The sequence below is a fragment of the Brassica napus genome, chromosome C2 (genome assembly GCF_020379485.1).
Source record: "Brassica napus cultivar Da-Ae chromosome C2, Da-Ae, whole genome shotgun sequence".
In the NCBI taxonomy this organism is placed as follows: Eukaryota; Viridiplantae; Streptophyta; class Magnoliopsida; order Brassicales; family Brassicaceae; genus Brassica; species Brassica napus.
Window position 1 is genome coordinate 19701410 of NC_063445.1, and position 11416 is coordinate 19712825.

At 31.8% G+C, this 11416-nt stretch overlaps 1 protein-coding gene and 2 long non-coding RNA genes across 6 annotated transcripts; 2 read left to right on the forward strand and 1 right to left on the reverse strand.

The window, feature by feature from the left end:
* The first annotated feature begins 292 nt into the window (after nucleotides 1-292).
* LOC106435224 lies at nucleotides 293-3223 on the forward strand. Of its 3 annotated transcripts, XR_007319992.1 has the most exons (5): nucleotides 298-1770; nucleotides 1883-1983; nucleotides 2128-2176; nucleotides 2253-2544; nucleotides 2953-3223. It is a non-coding gene; the product is annotated as an uncharacterized LOC106435224 (long non-coding RNA). The 3 variants fall into 3 exon arrangements; XR_007319993.1 differs by having other exon boundaries at nucleotides 1769-1983; XR_007319991.1 differs by having other exon boundaries at nucleotides 293-1770; nucleotides 1883-2544.
* Nucleotides 3224-6978: 3755 nt separating this feature from the next.
* LOC106435226 (NADH-cytochrome b5 reductase 2-like) lies at nucleotides 6979-9225 on the forward strand. Of its 2 annotated transcripts, XM_022696066.2 has the most exons (6): nucleotides 6979-7980; nucleotides 8067-8156; nucleotides 8247-8334; nucleotides 8416-8516; nucleotides 8610-8673; nucleotides 8756-9225. In XM_022696066.2, the coding sequence occupies exons 3-6, from the start codon at nucleotides 8247-8249 to the stop codon at nucleotides 8884-8886; spliced, it is 384 nt and encodes a 127-aa protein (XP_022551787.1). In that variant the 5' UTR covers nucleotides 6979-7980; nucleotides 8067-8156; the 3' UTR covers nucleotides 8887-9225. The 2 variants fall into 2 exon arrangements, with proteins under 2 accessions (XP_022551787.1, XP_048604158.1); XM_048748201.1 differs by lacking the exon at nucleotides 6979-7980 and having other exon boundaries at nucleotides 8013-8156.
* A 44-nt stretch (nucleotides 9226-9269) lies between these two features.
* Nucleotides 9270-10289, reverse strand: LOC106435223. The gene is made up of 3 exons (XR_001286956.3): nucleotides 10046-10289; nucleotides 9840-9943; nucleotides 9270-9698 (listed from the first exon to the last, which is right to left on the reverse strand). It is a non-coding gene; the product is annotated as an uncharacterized LOC106435223 (long non-coding RNA).
* Nucleotides 10290-11416: the final 1127 nt, after the last annotated feature.

Below are 11416 nucleotides of genomic sequence, written 5' to 3' on the forward strand. Positions count from 1 at the left end.
ATTGAGTTGCATTTCAAATAAAAAGGTAAAGATATTAAAAATATTCTGACGAAAATATGTAAAATTTAATATAGTTTTAAGGAAATTGTCAAAATAAAAAAAATTACACATAAAATAATCATGATTTTTGTTAACTGGGCGGATCATTATTTATATGATATCGCACACGAAAGAAAAATTTCTGTTTTTAAAATTATCTAATTAACTCTATACTCATTTTTTTTTTTATATGATATCACACATTCGTAAAAAAATAGATAGTTTAAGATGCAAAAAAAAATATTTACTTAATGAATATAATATGAACGAATATTACAAATACATCATTTAATAAAATAAATAATTAAAAACTGAAAATTCATATCCGCGCTGGCCCGCGGACCAGGGTCTAGTTATACCATTACGTCGCTTGTTTGACTTCCACCAGCCCATTAGAGCATGTTTATCGGCGTAGGAGGGTTGTTTAGCTAAATTATACAATTAAAATAAAAGGAAAATAGACAATTAAGCAAAGGACGTCGTCTAATTCGGATCTCGAAGGCACGTTGCTTAGTGGGTACGTGGCACAATCAGGTTGGCTGGAGGAGCAGTGTCGTTTTTCGTTTTTTTCCTTTTTCTTCTCTCGGTGGCGAAACAGCGGACACCTCGACGACTCCTCGACGCCATGAAGCCGCTCTGCATCTCGAGATTGGAGACCATGGTTGGTTGTTTCTCCCCTCTCCGATGCTCCAATCATCAATCCCCAACGTCTCAGCTCTCCTCCACCGCACAGTCCCTGAATCATCGGCGTCGTCAGCTCTCCTCCACCTCAGTTTCGGCATCGTCAGTTCATCTCCGTCGTGCTGCTCATCGTTGGAATCAAGTTCGCCGTCGCATTCGAAAGACTCGTGAAACATCAGTGGCTACTTTTGGCTATTTTGCACATCCAGTCCTCATAGTTTGGTTCTTTTCTTTTTGACCCCAACTCAACTTTAATATTTAAAAATTCACTAAGCACCCACTAAGGGATTGCACCAATAAACATGCGATGTTTATTAAAGACTAACATGATCCATGAGGATTCTCTTTTGTGCTGAACACATGAATCTGTTCCTATATAATATACATTATGGTTTATCCTGGTGGTTGAATACAAAACTGATATGCGTACGTCATGCCTTTTGCGCTATCAAACAATAATAATTAGAGTGAGATATAAGTCTTAACGTTGCTTTTATAGTTCGACACTTCTACTATTACTGTATAATATATAGCGAACCCACGTTCAAGCCAAACAATGGGATCCATGACTATATATCTTATAGCTTTGCTGTTGTGAGCATTGAGCAAGCACGACCTGAATTCCAAACAGAAAACAATAACTTAAATGGGAACTGTATCTACAGCAGGGTAATACGACCATTTGTAGGGACATAATTCTTCCTAATAACAGATTCCCTTCGCAACCTCACCACAACAGATTTCCTTTCGCTCCCATTTATGAAATATTTTTTGACTGCTAAGACGAAAAACTATAATAAATAAGATATCTATCTATAATAATAAAACAAATTTGTCTCTCTCCTCGTGCGTCTACGTCACCAGGAAGAAGAGGGCGAATTACGACACGTGGCAGCTCCATATATTAACTTACGAATTGTTTGTTTCTTTTGTTTCGTGGGCCTATCGTGTTTCTGCTATATTGTTCAGGCCCAATGTCTATAGGGTTGCAGGTTGCATCATCTTAGTAAATCGACAAACAAACTCTGCCGCCGCTTCCCTTCTCTTCAGGTGATGCCTCTTGCGAAAACCCTATAACTGCATTGGTTTTCATTTATTTGCTCCTTAAATCCGTCCATTAACGTGTTAACCCACTTGTCCATCGACCTCTTCATCTTTCTAGGTAACCTCCGAAGACAACCAAGCCGGCACCGGCTTAGCTATTATATAATGATGTTGTCCCAATCCTTTGATAAGCAGAAACCACATCAGATGACTGAGCAGGTGAGCATCGAAACAAACTTTTTGTTATTCTATTATTTGTTGTACACTTTGAGTCTGGTTTGCTGGTCTTGATTTTATGTTTGGATTGGATGTTAATTACCCATGTTTTGTTGTACCCTTTTTTGGAAATGGATTACACCAAAGATGATGGGGCTGGCCACAAAAACTTATGTGTATCATTGGTCAATTGAAGGTTTGTATTTGTATCTTTTACATACTGTCATCTTCTCAATATCATGTATATGTAGTTTGTCAATCTGTTTAACCAGGGGATCTTGAAGATCATCAACCACCATACCTTCGTCAATTGGAGTTACAATACAGAGACAGATTCTATTGATTGCTTGAACTTCCTCCTTCTTCTTTATTAATTTCAATTAGCTGATGAGTTTTTATTGTTTTGTTCCTTGTCATAGAGTAGTTGTGGACATGTGCGTTAGGAGGTGGTGACTGTGAGAGATCGACTGGAGAAGAAAGAGCAAGATCCAGGATTTTCGAGTCTGAGTAAGAGGAGACGAGGCCAGAGATTCACGCCAAAGAACAAGATAGACAAACTACAAGGTAAGACATTGGCTTTTGTTTCGCATATGAATTTTCAGCTACATCACAGGTTTTCAAATTTATTATTAAATCTATTCTTTTATATGCTTTGTGAAAGCACTTTGTTATGTTGATCTAGGACATGAAATGCATTTTTCAATTTTCACGGTGATGAGAGAAAATTTCTGACGAAACAACAGTTGTAGCAAGATTTTGGTTGCTAATGGATTTTGTTTGAATATTTCATAGAGGCACAATCAAATTAAATTATCATTTGAAATGGGTTGCTTGAAGCTATATTGTTGTTTCAATGTATTCTTATGTTCTTGAGACATCGAGAAAGTGCATGATACCACTTCCACGCGTTGTAATTCATTTTCCCGTCATTTTACAATATTGATTGGTGAATTTTTCCTTGCATGTCATCAGGAAATAAAGCTTCCCAAATTCTTTTTAAGCTGTTCATTGGTGCATTTGAGTGAGATCCTAAGACCCTTGGGAGCAATGCAAATGCAGAGTCAAAGTTTGGGTGACAAGTATTGAACACACATGAATTATCAAGAAGAGAAGTCATATAATAAATCAAATTCCATTTTTTCTGTTTTGTTTAAAAGTTTTTGATTTTTTGTTATATATTAGGCCGAGTAAATTTATGAATATCATTGTAACTTCAGGTTGTAGGAATATATTTAATTTCCTTTTTGATTGACATCCAAACCTCAAGAGACAAAATATGCGAGAAAAGACCAACCTTTTTTAGCTTTTTCTTACTCCATAGTCATGGTTACATGATTTCCTTGAACCCTCTTTTGACTGAATAGAACGTAGGGCGTCTTGGAAGAAAACCGTTGGTGTAGAACAGCCAAATAAAAGTGAATTTTAACACTTCAGATGAGGCGTTAAGTCCACATAATTCCATACACGTTCTTGTGTGTATACTCCAGTTTTGAATAACTTTCTTATTTTAGTGATCTCGCTTTCAATTATATGATTCCTAATTTACACTTGAAGAAGCCAATGAAATTGAGGTACACACCATATAAATGGTTACATTACTTGGTTAAGAGAATATTCATATTAAATTGACGCCAATTAATATAGGACTAATTAGTAGATTTTTCTGTTATATCTGAGTGAGTGGAAAACATCAGCCTTTTTTTCTCCAGTACTAATTTATATTTGATATTTCCATTTTCTATATTCATGAGGTTGTGTCAACGGAGTTTGATTATTATGAGAGGGATCCCTAACTTTGTAGAAAGAGAGATTTCATTGATTTCTTTATATGAAACCTCAAATCCTAATGTTGGCTAAATCTTTCGATAATGCTGAATTTAGAGTTGTTGAATTTTTTGTATGCATTTTCTTCAGTCTAATTTAACTGTTACAATTTTCTGATAGGTATTACATATGCAAAAACGTGTAATATTGACCTTAAAAACAATTTTGTTCATAAAATCACTTGCATATTTTATCAAATTCAAATATCAAACCAAATTTAATATATGATAGAGTCCGCAAGGATGCATAAGTTCACATTAATAATGAAGACAAAAGTGAGAGAACAATATTTCTTTCTTCTCGCAAACAAATTGGCAAATTGCTAATCGTTATTATACCATAATGACGACATAAAGGTCAATATGTGAATTTATTTATTTTTTCTCAAAAAATAAAATTTCTCGAAAACAAAAACATAACGAATCACATATTAACATAACGAGCTACATCCGAAAAGACAACCAGACTGTTGTATTTTTTTTGTTCCAATCAGACTGTCCCTTATATTTATATACATTTTTATAATTAATTTATCATTTTTATACAATTTACATTTTAGAAATCATGATTAATTAGTGTAGTTATGTAGAAGAAGGATCTATTGTAGTTATACGAGTGTGCAAAACCGACCATCTGTAAAGGGGGATTGCAACATGACCAAACCAACATACAGTATTCGATGCATTTTCTTTGATATTTTGGACATTCACTTCCCTTTCACTCATTAAATACATGGTCTCCATATGCTGAAATGAAAGTACCTGCAGAGAAAGCAATCAGATTTGGTTAGCAATTTGGTAATATACTATCTAATGAGAAAAAGTACTGGGGGAAGGCCGGAGATCAATTGCAAAGACTCAATAGTTGAAGAATATAAAGCGCAGAAGACGCATAGTACCCTAAAGATAAAAATATTTGATTAATAATGGTGATATGAAGTTTTCTTTTCTCCAACCTCTGTCATACCTTTTTTTTTTTGCTTAAGAACCTCGTCATACTTACATCAGACGAACAAATTTAGCGAAATAAAGTACATAAAAGCAGTAAAAAACACTTTAGATGAGAGCAGTGCTAAGTCAAATTCAACAAGATAATAATAGCGACATAAAACTCCAACATATCTTTATTTTTTAGATATTTTCTGGTTTAACAGTTTATTATTATGTAGTGTTATTTTATTACAAGAAAACTATGAAAATTCATCAGGCATATATAATATTAAAAAAAATACAGAATTTCTGTAGAAATTACATTATACTAGTATTATTTAATCTAAAATTATGTTTAGCTAGGACACTAAAGTATTTCCACAGAAAACTTTATTTTATTGGTTGTTTTATTCCGGTCTGGTTAACCAAACAACCTCAAATTTAAGAAATAGAATAGACTTTCGTTCTCAAAAGAAAAATAATAATAATAGAATACCAATAACTTTTTTCTGACTAATAGAATACCAATAAATAAGCATACATAAATTTTGAAACAAACATTACCACAACACATCCAAGAAATCATGACGTAATTGAGACAAAACTATGAGAAATAATGAACCAAACCAAACATACAACCAACCATTTAAACTAAACAAATGCCACCCATTATATTTCATGAAGCCTAAATCCACAATAAATAAAATAGAAATGCTTAGACAAAAAACACATTGTCCCACTTCAACTTTATTGTTGAGAAAAATTACTAACCGCATAAGATGATGAGGTTAAGTTCCCATAAATCAAATAAACATACCCCAGAAGATTACAATAATTATAATGGACAATCTATGAACAAATATTTGACAGACAATTGAAACAAAACTACTTTAGAATATAAAAAATTGTAAAACGATTAATTCTAAAAATAAACAACAATCCTTGATTCTAAAAATAAACAACAATCCTTAATTCTTATATATAAAAATAAGAAGAATATATGAACAAAACTTCATTACACATGTTTAAATTTAGATTAGTCTTTAAAATAAAATTTCAAATGCCGTTCTTTCTATATGCTGTCCACATGGTACTTAACAGTATAAATATGTTATCTAAATAAAACATCAACTTTACCTTATGTTTAAATTCCAACTAAATAAACTTTGTTACGATTATCGGCTTTTGATTCTACTGTGTTATTGAATCGATTAGTCACAACTACTTATGCTATTCCACTTTGAAATAAGTAACTTTAAAACAAAGTAATACACTAGATCGTTAACCACTATCAAATGAATCCGGAAAAAATATCATTTTCTTTTAACATATTTTCATTTTCATATTTTTGAACATAATTTCTTTAATAAGACCATAAAATGAATTGTAAATTCATGTAAGAATAAAACATACGAACCCGGCGCATAGCACCGGAATATCACTAGTGAATCATAAAGAAGTTGGAATCAGTAAGAGAAGTGTTTAATTAAATTTATTAATACAATTATTGAAGTAATTTGAATAAAGCAAAATTCTATTTTTTTTATATGCAAGCATAGATCCTTTTAACCGTTTTTAGTTTTGTTAAGTTGTTTTAGATTACATCTCTCATTCAGACTGTATAAGTATATAATTTTTATTTTTATATCAGTATTTTATTATGTTTTAGTTTTTCTTTTAAAAAGTTTGGTATGCAGATTCTTTTTTTTCTTCATTTATTCCGATACAATGATTTTATATCAGTATCATAAAATCATTTTCATTTGTTTGGAGAAGTAGGTGGCAATGATGTAAGTAAAAAGCAATAGAAAAATTTCTAGTACATTATATATGTTTAATAATAATTAGTTTATCGTCAATTGAAAGTAATATTAACATCCCTTTTTAAAAATATTAACATACCTTTCTTATTTGTTTTTGTTATTTTTGGCTACCAATCATATGTTTATCATACTAATTTAAAAATTATTTTTAATTATTTAATTATTTTTACACTTTTTCTGTTTATTTTTTTTCTTACTATAATGATAGAATAAAATTATTTAGAATTACGGTTGAGACTGAACATATAAATTATGTAAAAATGTCTCTTTCTTATACCTTTGTTTAGTAGGGTGAATTGTGCCATAATCCTCGTATAATTTTCAAGGCCACGTTCCTCTGGGTTCTTAATTAACTTTTTTTTTTGTCATCCTGAATTAACTTAATGTGTTTGACAATCATTTACAAATAACCGGAGAACCTATATTTGTAGGAAAAGCAATAATATGCATGAGTACTTTTGTTTCCTTTTTTTGGGACGTGATGGACAGGTCAGTTGCTCATACCTTGCCTTGCGGCGAGCTTTTGACGCTCAGTGTGTTTGAAGCTTTGAGTGAGTGATCGTTTGTTGCAGGAGGTGGTTTCTTAATTAGTCATCTTGTGAGAGAGATGGTATGCTTGCAGTGAAGGTTAAGAAAGTTTGTTCTGACACACATATAAGCTGGTTAATTAATGAAAGGGGAGCGTAGAACATCTCCGTTGGAGGTTTTTAGAGATGTTGTAAGAGAAAAAAAACAAAAAAATAAATGAAAAATAAAACAAAACTAAAGAACCGGTGCTAAACAAAGGAGTTTTAGAATAGCTAAAAACCCCATATGTGTCCTCTTAATATTGGTCGTCTCTCTCTGGTTTCTTTTTTGTCCCAAAAATTTTGTCGTCGTTGCTCTCCTTCTCCAAATCTGTCTATGAATTCACCTTGAAGGTTCAGATTCTTTGAGGTTTTGTATTGATTTGAAGCTTGTGAATCCCATAGAGAGAGAGAGAGAGAGAGAGAGAGAGAGAGAGAGAGAGAGAGAGAGAGAGAGAGAGAGAGAGAGAGAGAGAGAGAGAGAGAGAGAGAGAAGATCATAGAAGAAGAAGAAAAATCTTCCGATCACTCTTCCTCCGACAATCTCGCAGTCTTTGCCTTTGTGATTGGAATCGTGCTTCCTTCGCGATTCCGAGCTTCATAGTGATTTTGAGCCTATAAAACGATGTGGACCAATGTTTTCAGAATTGTAAGTCTTCTGTTTGATCGTAAAGCTCTTCTTCATACTAAAAGCATTCACTTTGAAGGAGAGGAGAAAGTTCTTGTCTTTTCCTTGTAAAAAGTATTGATTTTTGATAATCTACTACTTCCACGGGGGGGGGGGGGGGGTCTACACCATGTTTCTTGGTTTCAGTCTCTTCCTAGTGAAGCTGAGCTCAATCATGCCTCTAATACAAGGTTAAAGCTTTGAGCCTTTTTTTTTTTTGGTTTGACTTAATGAGACACTGTGTAATAACCTGTTCTTGTCACTTTTGAGAGTTCAGTTCAAGAGCTGAGCAGAATGATGTTGCAACATATCTTGTGCTTTTCATTTTTTGGACCTTGGGATCCATCTCAAGGTTTATACAACCCTGGTAAAATAGCTAGACACCACAATCCTGAAGTTAGTCAATCTTGTAAGTTTGTAGCTGAATATATGATGATCATTCCTCGCTGCTCTTTAGATGAAAAGATTAAGCTTTGGCTTTTTCTTCCCTGGGTGTCATTCATCAATCTCTGATACAGCTCAGGCTTCTGTCTCAAAACTTAGAGGTACTATTTTCCTAATGATTCATTGATCTTATTTGCCTTAACATCTATTCCTATAGCTTCTGCTATTCATTATTGTTTCAGACGCACGTTACAGAGCAAGAGCGATTCTTGAGAATCCAACAGACAAGACAAAGGTGCTTCTTATTTACGCCAATGTCACATACAATGACATTCTCTTAAGGGTATAAACTGTCTCTCACCTTTCTGACTCTTTATGTTTTCATAGACTCTTTTCAAACAACTAAATATTATGTGAATGAACACTCTTTTTTCAGGAAGAATTGGAGTCTTACAGCCAATTATCCAGATCAATTCAAAATCTACTATGTTTTGAACCAGGTTAGCCACCAAATCCAAATGTTTAGGCGTTTATCTAATTTAACTTGCATGTTTAAACTTTTTTGTGTGTGGTGATGATTAGCCTCCGGAGACATGGGATGGTGGTGTTGGATTTGTGTCAAAGGATATGATCCAGGCTCATTGCCCTGCACCTGCATCCGATATTCAGGTAATCCCCTATCCTCTGTTCTTCTTGATCTTGAACATACCTGATCATCACTTCTTCTAAATCTCTAATGCATTATTGTCAATGTTTGAAGCAAAACTAAGAACACTTCAAGTTAATAAATATTTGACAAGTTAATAAATATTTCAATGGTGTTTAAAATTCTTCTAAATCTCTAATGCATTACTTTAATTTGTTTCTTTCATGTTTGTTTAAAATTTCTAATTATAAATTTTTATTTCTATTTTTCATTTGTTTTTATGTCATATTTGTTTAAATGTTATGAAATCCAATAATTTATAAGTTTTGTAATATTTAAATTTAATAATTCAGTTTCTAAAAAAAAAATTTGAGAACCTCATAGGGGTTCTCCCATTGGACCTTCACACAACTAGTTACATTAACATGGGTTCTAAACTCCATCAAATACATAATTAACTATTAAATTAATTTTAAGAATCCATTAAGGGTTCTAACCAATGGAGGTGGTCTAGTTTTACATATTCGTTGGAATCATGTGGGATTGCCTTTGTTAATTACTTCTACCGTTTTCTCTAATTTTTGGAGGGGTCCCACTTATCAGCTTTGGTTACAAATTACAATATATAAAAACTCAGAGAATGGAATGATAGTCTCATGTAGAACTTGCCTACAATCTCTGGCCGTGTAATTGATGGATTATGACTGCTTTAGCAATATCTTTTGACTGAACTTGCTCTAAGACATCAACTTCCTTTGTCCTCATCATGGGAATGGTTCCTTGGACATATTTACCATAACTGAGGCATATGTATGTCCCCTCTTCTGACTTGGTAGAAGACACTTTGTTGGTACTACCGCTTGAAGACGGTGGAAACGTCTAAAGAATTAAACCACCAGCAGAAAAATGGACAAAAATAATTTTGACTATGTAATATGGATTCAGGACGGTGGAAACGTTTAAAGAAGTAACTGGTGAAAGACTCTTCTTATGAACAAAAGGCGGATGTAAATAACATACCTGAGAGTTTAGTAGGACTGTAGGAGCACTCCACCCTGGCCGACATTCATAGCCTCACAAAAACGAAGCAAACAAACTTGAACACTGAAGAAGGAGTGGTTAGTCTGCAAATCGGAGAGGAAGACCGAAACATTAACCATATTTCACAGAATTAATTTACTGGTTAGCTTTAAAGAATGAGAGGATGATTATCGAAGGAGGAAAACCTCCACCGCCTTGCAGATCCAGAAATCGCATTGAATACAGATCGTTTGTGAGAGAGTAATGGAGGGTTTTAAGATGAAAAACCGGTTAAGATGATGGAAGGTCGATTTGGAAGACATAATCGACATGGTTGTTCTTGAGCGGTGAAGAAGGAGAAAACGGAGTAAACCCTAACCGAGAAGGGGTATTGGACAAAAAGCCCCAACAAATTACACAGAAGCCAGCCCAGAAAAAAAATAAAATCCCTATCGAAGTTAATAAACAATTAAATGAAACGCGACGTTTAAATTAGTGGGACAGGTGTCCGCTCTCTTCTCTCCAATTGATGACGTGGCGCCCCGAGAAGGGAATCACGCTCTTCTTTACGTTACTAGGAGTTAACCTTTTGATTTACAAATTTTAACTATATAGTTTTTTTTACATTGTATTCTAAACAACATCAAAATTTTAAATTGTACGTTTGTGTGAATATATATTTCTTTAAGAAAAAAAAGAAAACTATACATTTTTCAAATAGATGTTTAATATAGTTTTTCATTTTTTTATATTTCTATATTTATTTTTTCTAAATTTCTTGATTTTATATCAATGATAATATTATGATATATATTTAATGTTATATTTTTATTTTTTATATACTATATTTACTAATTATTTATTTTTTCTCATATTTTTACTTATTATAATATGTAACATTTCTATCTCTTATATTGTATATTTACTTACTATTTATTTTTTCCTATATTGTATATATTTACTTATAAAAGTATTTGTAAATAATAAAAATGTAAAAAAAAATACATTTTTCAGATAGATATTTGATGTTAGTTTTTATTTCTTATATTGTATATTTACTTATTATTTATTTTTTCTTATATTGTATATTTGCTTTTTTTTATTCTAATGTTATGATATATGCTTAATGTAATATTTTTATTTCTTATACTTAATTATTGTTGTAGAAAAAAATATACTTAATTATTAATTATTTTACCATACATTTTTCAGATTGATGTTTAATTTAGTTTTTTTCAGTTTTAATATTGTATATTTACTTATTGTGTATTTTTCCTTATATTGTTTATTTATTAATTCTAATATTACGATAGGTGTTTAATATAATATTTCTATTTGTTAAATTGTATATTTACTTATTATTCATTTTACCAAACATTTTTTTCAGAGAGATGTTTAATTTAGTTTTTTAATTTTTTAATTGTATTTTACCTATTTTTTATTTTTTCTTATATTGTATATTTATTTATTTTAATTTTCTTCCTTTTATACCAAATAAAAGTATTATGATAGAGGTTTAATGTGATATTTTTATTTCTTATATTGTATGCTTGTTTTACTTATATTGTATATTTACT